The 8,527-nt window shown below is 39.0% G+C and overlaps 1 protein-coding gene across 1 annotated transcript; it reads right to left on the bottom strand.

Moving 5' to 3' along the window:
- Nucleotides 1-2,755: 2,755 nt before the first annotated feature.
- On the bottom strand, nucleotides 2,756-5,299 carry fign (fidgetin). Its single transcript, XM_072397697.1, has one exon. The coding sequence runs from the start codon at nucleotides 5,297-5,299 to the stop codon at nucleotides 3,068-3,070; it is 2,232 nt and encodes a 743-aa protein (XP_072253798.1). The 3' UTR covers nucleotides 2,756-3,067.
- Between the last annotated feature and the right edge of the window lie 3,228 nt (nucleotides 5,300-8,527).

The following is an 8,527-nucleotide window of genomic DNA, read 5'->3' as shown; positions in this document are numbered from 1 at the left end:
TCACTGGTAGCGCAAAAAGAACTTTCTATTTTCGGACAATTTTACATTGTGGAAGTAAGGGCACTAAAATGGATTATTCTTCAAAAGCATGTTCATCATACTTAAAATGCTGTACTTTGGCCACAAGAACAAAGAAACACGAACACTTGTGCAACAAATACTGACACAATATTAAAGCAGTGCTTCTAAGAGCATTCTAAACTTTAATTTGAACGTATTTCCCAAATCCTAAACAACAACAAAAAAAACCCTGATGTAATAACATCTGACTATATTTTTGTTCATGTTCAAATTTTCTCAATGCATCTTTTAAAACATGCGAGTCCGAAACTAAACTTCATCTAACAGGTAAAAAAATGCTTGGCTTGTGGTTAGGTTTTTGGATAGCAAGAAACAAAAGTTTTTTGTTGTGAATATGTTGCTGTGTGACATTTTTGAAATCCACTACATTTAACAATGTAACCAAGCTGTGAAAAGTACATAGCATTTAAATTCAGAGAATCCATAGAGTTTTTGAATTGGACAAATTATCCATAGTCACCATAATTTGTGCAGTGTTTTTTGAAAATGTGGTAATGGTCTTATGACTAGAGTACTCACCTATACACATACAGCTTAGAAAACACAATATTAAAGGTATAGACTAGTTTACCATCAAAAAGGTGGATAGCTTTCGTAGCAGCAGTGCAGATGCTATGTTATTGTTTTGGACACTTTAAAAATCCTGATGTGAACCTAAAGAAGTCAACGACACCAAAACTTGTCGGCATTAATCAATATGCATTAATATGCACACATTTTAATAAAACAAAGCAAAAAAGTCAAATATGTGAAACAGTCAACAAATACTGTATAGATTGATTTTTAAAAACCAGTGCCCTTTAGTGGCTCTGCAGGTCTTTACACCTACACCTACAGTGCTTTCTACCTCAGTGGCATGTTTCAACGTGCAAGTGCTTTACTTTTCTTATAGCTCTGAGGACATAATACATTCAATAAAACTTGCCAATTCAGCTCTCAGACTGGCTCTTCTTTCACTGGAAATGTGTGGAAATTTCCCGATTAATGGCAGCAAATAGAGATTAACTTCACAGTAACAGTTTAAATGTGAAAATTACAGTAAAGTAGCAGTAACAGTAATACTTTGAATGCAGACCATGTACAACTAGCTTTCAAGACATGTTCTTAAAAAGGAATGCCACCAAATTAATGAATTTTACAAATATTGTCTACCAGACAGAAGTCAAACCAATTCTTGTATAAAATGTATATATATATATATATATATATATATATATATATATATTCAAGACAAAAAATCTGCACATAGCATCACTGAGAAGCCTGTGATATCTATTTTTCTATTACAGATTCAAAGGTCTAACAAGGTAAAGCCACAACGTCTACTTGTGAATTCAAGCTGATAAAGACCAACTGTCCTAAGGCAAAGGCATAGTGTGTGGTTTTCAGTGGTATTCCCCTTCAAGTGCATAATGTGGTGAAGAAAAGGGTAATAAAAATGTAAAGCTAATAGATTTTGCACATAACTAAATATCGTGTTTTCCCGTAAGGTTTCCTCATCAAACAAGCAGAGTACGTGGTCGTGTTTTGCTGTATTTGTGAATTTGTCTTTCAGAGATAATGAAGAAACTTAAGTAGTAAGGAACTTAGGCCTTACATAATCCTTAGGTTTCATTAATGATGAAACAGCAGCAGGATAGAGCAAAATAGCTCAGGGCCACTGTGTTCCTCAACCCCAAGATGTTTGTCTGTACCTTACGAAATTTCTCTCAGCACAGCACCACCACAAGCTGAACAGTTGTGTCAGAAAACAGGAAACTGAACAACAGGATCATTGTTGTGATGTAAATGAAGGTTCTCCATGTTATAGCCAACGGGGAAAAAAAAAGTTCTAAATGGAAATTTTCTCAAGGTTACAATTTAATCTGCTCAAAGGTTTCTTTAGTTTAAAGGCAAATCTCTGGTCTTAATACCAGTTTCCCTTTCAAACAAATTCAAAGGTAAAGAATCCTAAACAAACTGATTTTAGGCCTTGCAAATAGAACACAATACCTTCATACATTCACTGTAGTAACCTTCTCATTTTGAGCTTTTTGAGGTATTATAAAGCTTTTTCTGTTTTGATGCTGCAACTTCAAATGCAAGCCAAATGCTTGTGTAGCTTGTAGTGCTTCTGTGAGAGCCCATGAGGTACTAAAAATATCAACATCACGTTCCTGAGTTTTCAAAAAGAGAACATCAAAAGAAAAAAATTAGATTCTTACAATGTGAATTACTTGCTATAACAATATTTTGACAGGAATGACATTATAATGTCTTATTAAGCAAAGTCACCTTGTAAAACATTTTCTTTTTTTTTAAACGACAGAGGAAAAGTTCGTATATCGAACAAATGTAAGTTTGAAACAAATCACAAAAAAGTGGGTGTGTCAGTGTTTTATGTAATGAAAAGACTTACACATATAAAACCAGTGCAAGATAATGAAGCCCAACAAAAAAATTATGCCAATAAATTTAATTCAGCTCAAATTAACCACAGCGGTTCACAGAGAGCACGAAACAGACACAGCTGAGAAACACTGTTCCAATGAAAAAAGTTTTTTTTTCTTTTGTCACATTGTAAAGCTTTTGTTATATTAGCACATATCACCAATGACGACTGTGAGGCAAAACAACAACAAAACAATTAAAAAAAACAGAAAAAAAAACTTGATCAGCACCATCTCAGGCACTTAATAGCAACAAAATCTCATGATCAGCAGTATATATATATATTTGTATATATATTTATATACAAAAATTGGGGCATTGTTTACAGATTATTTCAGTGAGCGCATAACCTAAGCCAAGAAAAATCTTAAATTGATTTTTAACAATGTGTGATGTCCAGACAGTTGTGCTCAGTCTGAAGCCTGTAAGGGCAATCGCTATGCTCTATATAGTATGTTCATGTCATGTCTGTTTTTTTTTTCTTGCTCACTGAGGGCCAAAGACTTATTTGTATTCAACTTCTGAGTTTAAAGAAATCGTGTTCAATGGGTTTCTTTCACTGACTACAGCCAAACATTTTATTCCACTCAGTGTACATGTCAAGCTCTTTTTGTGATATGCTGGACTGGAATTTGCAAAATACATTGTCAAAGTCTTGATAAGAAACTGGTCTCATCTGACCAGGGTGAATATTTGACAGGTCAGCACCAGGCATGCCATGGAGAGGACCAACCAGAGCCTCTTGACATAGCTGGGCCACATCCAGTCCTGAAAATCCTTCTGTCCTCTGAACCAGAAGTGACATCTCTTTGTCACTCAGACAGTAGTTGTGCATTGAGAGCAGTTGACTGATTATCTGATGGCGCGCTGACCCATCAGGCAAGGGAATGAGCAATCGCTTAGTAAAGTACCTCCGTAGGCTCTCAGGGATCTCTTGAGGCTTGCTGGTAGAGCAGACCACAAGAACATGATCCTCAGCAGAAGTCAGAATACTGTCGAGCTGTATGAGGAGCTCAGCCTTGAGGTGATTCACTGGACTCTCCTCACTGAGCTGGGCTGACAACAGCAGATCCACATCACTGATGAAGATGACTGCTGGTTGGCGACATCGTGCAACGAGGAAAGAAGCCTGGATAATCTTGTCCCCTTCCCCAAGCCACTTGGTCACCAGTGCTGAGCTGCTTAGTCGCAGAAAGGCAGCCCCCAGCTGACTGGCGATGCAGCGTGCCAGCATTGATCTACCAGTTCCCTGAGGTCCAAACAAAAGGAGGCTCCGAGGTAATGTGGCAAGTCCATTAAACATGTCAGGCCTTAAAATAGGCCACAGTATCTCCTCTTTAATAGCTGCTTTGGCCATATCCAAACCTGCGATGTCACTCCAGTCCACCGGAGAACCTTGCTGAAGGATTTCTGTTGTCACCATCTCCACCAGGTTGGAATCACTGTTCTTCAGTTGTTTCTCTGCAGCATGGATGGACGAGGTAGCCGTACCTATTTCTGGTCCTGTAAGGGAGTGGGAGAGGTGTTGTCTGTGCTCTTCAGCTTGCTCGCTCATGATTGGAGATCCAAACTTGCTGTAGGGCTCACCAGTTCTGAGATCCCCTGCAGAGCTTTTGGTTGATCCATAGGATGGTGGAGTTAGTGATCTGCCAGGGTGTAACTTAAATTTTCTTGGCTGATCAGAGGACATTGGTTGTTTGGTTGGCTTAAAACCTAAAGATGATGCTTCAGCATTTCTTTCAAAACCACCGCTCCTGTTTGAATCTGACACGCTGCTGTCTGCTACTATGTACATTGGACTCTGTGAGGAGCGCTGTTGGTTATAGCTGAAATTACCATAGCTTGAGTCCATATCACCATGTCCACTCATGTAGAAAGCTTTTCGTTTTAACGAGTTGGATGTACTGCCATTTAAAGGTGTGGGTGCAATTGGTGTATGATTATGGGACTGGTAGGTGTAGCCAGGTAGTGTGGAGGGAGGTATTGGTGTAGGGGCTGCAATACCAGACGGTAGATAAGCGGAGGGGGGGGGTGCTCCCCCAGGGCTATAACCAGGACCCACAGCAGTCTGTGAAGCATACCCTGTTGGAGGATAATTGTAGTTGGGTAGATTTGGCGACCCAGCATTATAGCTTGGCACTAAAGCAGGGGGAGGCGGTGGGGGAGGTGGTTGTAACAGCCCAGCACTGTGCAAAGGAGAGGGGTGTGGAGAAGGAAGGGCTGGGGTATTCTGGCTGCTGTAGCTAGAATGAAGGTAAGAACCATTGTAGCTGGCAGTATATTCCTGAGAGGGGAGGCCCGAGTGAAGAGTGGTGGCTGGGTGACTCCCACAGTTACTGCTGGAATAGCTAGGCTCAGACAAGCTGCTGGCCACCCCTGGGGAGCTGCCTATGCTAGCCGACACATCTGTAGGGGGTAGGGCAGCTGTCATTCCAGCTTTGCTCACAGATATAACATCTGGAGCACAGTTCATTGGGTAAATCCCCTCCTGCCAGGCTTCATTCTCTGACTTTCGTCCATTCATGAGTCCAGTGGTGGTATTATCAGAGTAGGAGCACAGCAGGGCTCTTTCATTTGGGCCTTCTAAGATCCCAGAATACTTCTCTGCATATTTCTTGAGCAGATTGGAGGCAGTCAGTGCAGAGATGTCATCGTTTGCCCACGCATACTGGTATGTTCGCTGTAAGTGCCCCCGGTAGGCCTCCACTTTGTGTGCTGGCGAGCGGGTTGTGGATGAGATGTCAAAGTGTTGTTCTGCCCATTGTGTGTGCTCTGGGGTCCACTGCATCTTTAGACCTAGATATTTTGCATAAGGGAGAAATATGTCAAAGTGAGTATCAAATATAATTCATAACCATTTAAAAATAATAAATATTTTAGAAAGACAAATTTGAAGTAAACCCAAGAAACTTGTGCTAAAAAAACAATAGACCAGACTCAGTGAATAATTCCCTGTATAATAAGTAGAAATTTAAACACTAAGAAAAAAAGGTTTTAACTATCTTTCTACTTCTTTGAATGAAGAATGAATGGATATTACAAAGAAAAAAAATAATACAACCTGCTTCTTAAACTGTCTCTCATCTGATAAACAGACAACACTAATGGGATTCACATCATGGTCAGTGGGAGGATGTGGGACCCAACACCTGGTTACTGTGGTATAATCCACCCAACGCAGAGCAGAATGACACAGACATTGCAGGTCAGTCTATAATCCAACTCTCATCTGAGGCATTCTGTTTCAAATCTGCTTGGAGGAGAGCAGCAAAGCAATCTTCCTTGGCAGCGCTCTGTTGCTTTCATCACACAAAGCCCTCAGCCCAGCATGAATTACATCCACATCGACTCTGCCTACTGCTTCCTCGTCGACAATAAAGAGAAAAAGAAAGAAGAAGAAAAAAAACATTCTTCACTTTTTTCTCTGCAGCTTCACTTTGTCTCTTTATGATGCCTTAACGGTTCGAATGATGGAAACATCAAGTTAAATCCTAAAGTCAATTTGCAAATAAAAGATTTCCCTGATGCTGTAATCTTTTACTTTAGAATTATCAGTGAAAGTGCTGTACCCCATTAAAAAGTAGACTATTAGAGATTACAGCTCAAAACAATCTGAGACAGTGTATAGAGTTTTGCAAATCTTTCATCAAGACTAATCTGATCAAAAGCTACACAAAGATATGAAAGAAGAAAGGATGCGATTAAGCAAACATTTCCTGCCTATTAAACTACAGCTGTCTTTGTTAAGATGTTGCCAAACTACTATTCTTTATACTTCAGTAGGTTAAGTCCATATCAGAGGATTTAAACAACAAACAGCTATTGTCCAGAGGCAGATTACAAATGCAGTGTTTGTCTGTAGATTCCCTTCCGACTCCCTCCCAGTCATTTGCCAACGTGCCACACTAGACACCAGCTGCTAATTAGCAGGATGATGCTGCACTAATTGTGTTAATTTACAAGGTTTTAGTCAAAGAGATCCATGCTATGGCTCACATAGTTGTCAACCATCCAAGCTAATGATTAAAGGAAAAAAAAAGATAAAGATACGATGCAATAAGTCTGAGCAGAAAAATAAGGTAGTCATTATTATGGATGAACAGCTACAAAAATGCTTTAAAAAAGGTTTTTTGTCATGGTAATAAAAATGCTGAACCTTATTTTAAAAATGTTTTAATAAAAGCTTATGTGGCAGCTCGACTCTTGAGAATATCAAAAGTAGTTACTGATTACCTTTTTGTATTAGTTACACATTATATTCTAGGTCAGCTATCTTTTTAGGTTTATAGGTGGGTGTAAAGCAAAAGTAAGAGATTTTAAGTTCTAATAATTTTTTTAGTGCACCGTAACATTTAATTACATTTTTTTTGTACAAACGGTAGAAAATGAGAAAAAGGTTTGCACAGTTATTACAGTATTGGGGAAATAGCAACTAGCACTGCCAAGAATCTCAACCATTATGGGATAATGGTTCTTGTAAAAATCATTCACTAGAGTTCCTTAACACTCAAGGCCCATTTTGTCAATAGCAAAATTGCACACAGCTCACATTGAGTGAATTTCTTATATTATAGCAAATACGCTCTGAACAGTGTACCACTTTGGAAAATCAAAGAGGAGCTACTTGTAAAGTGTACTTGATATCACTGAGCGCCACGTGTTTTCAAAGAAGATCATTCAAGACGATCAAAATATAGCACGCTACTTATTTTCTATGTAGAAAACCATTTAAACTGAGCAAAAAAAAAAGACCTACATCATGCAGTATTGTGAGTTCAGTTATGTTAGATCAAAATTTAACGTTGCATATAGGAATGAATGTGAATGTCATCAGATTTGGGTCGTATGTCTGTAGGTGAAAAATCTAAAAAAAAATCTCATAATAAGAGAACTATATAGCACTGAGTGTGAGAAACGATAAAACTTTATATAACTTGATTGGTTCAAGGTTTCAATCCCAGGAGATACAATGTGCACTCAAACATAGTATATATATATAGCGAGAGACAGAAATACAATTAAACACACACTGCATACTGCATCCACGAATATACATATGCTCACACACGACATTATCATAACGATCTGCCACTTTGGTACTGCGGTAAAATCTGCCCTTTATTCTAACTGCATAGAAATTCAAAACAACATCCACAGGTTCCTTTGTCCTTCTTTAAAATGGTATAATTACAGAGCATACAACTGGTGGAATGTTTTCAGATTGCCTCAGGACATGAGCTCAAATTCCACTGATCAGCCATCAACAAATAAGGCCTTTGTTGGACTCTTTGGTATTTGTCAATTCAAGGCTCTAATTAATCCTTGAGGGTAAATTTTAAGAAAAAAATTTTCAGGGCATTTTTTTCTCCCAAAATGTGACCAATCTTTGGAGTCTTAAAAAAATTCAGATTTGGATGATCCCCCTACAAGTCCTGAGACATATTCAAGAAAACACATATTTTTCAAACATACAGTATCATCACTAATATTAAAAGTGGTGTCCTGACAATCATTGTTATCTACTGTGCGTATCATTTCACACTCATTGGTGAAAAGAAAAGCAGTTGAGCCGAAAGCATTCGACATGTGATGATGTCATGGTGTCATTCTGCCTTGTGGCATGTAATTTCTGGTTCAGTGATCATCATCGATAAAACAGAGAGGCTGACCTTTTTGGGAACTATTAATCTGGTAGCCCAGGCCGTTTTTAAGCAAACAAGACTGGGCCTCTACTCTGTCCATCCAATTTCCTTGCGCGTAAATTGGACCACCGCTTGCACAATTCTCTATTCATTACAGTGCCGCTGAAAGGAAGCACAGAGGTGGCAGAGTGGTTTTTCTTTCCCTTTTTCTGCGTATGTGCGTACGGTATGTGTGTGTGAGGGAGAGGAAGAGAGAAATAGAGTTGAGGCAAAATGCCTTCCAGGAGGTTCCCAAGCATAAAGGGCTGGACTTTCCTTCCCCCTTTTGCTTTTGGGGGAGGGGAAGGTGGGCGGATAGAGGGAAAGCTGTCTTA

The sequence above is a fragment of the Leuresthes tenuis genome, unplaced genomic scaffold (genome assembly GCF_036924035.1).
Source record: "Leuresthes tenuis unplaced genomic scaffold, fLeuTen1.0.hap1 SCAF_12, whole genome shotgun sequence".
Lineage (NCBI taxonomy): Eukaryota > Metazoa > Chordata > Actinopteri > Atheriniformes > Atherinopsidae > Leuresthes > Leuresthes tenuis.
Note: the sequence above shows the minus strand (reverse complement) of the source record. Positions and strands in the feature narration are given on the sequence as shown.

Coding starts and splice junctions, on each gene's coding strand:
- fign (XM_072397697.1), bottom strand. CDS start 5,299: ATGCAGTGGACCCCAGAGCACACACAATGGGCAGAACAACACTTTGAC.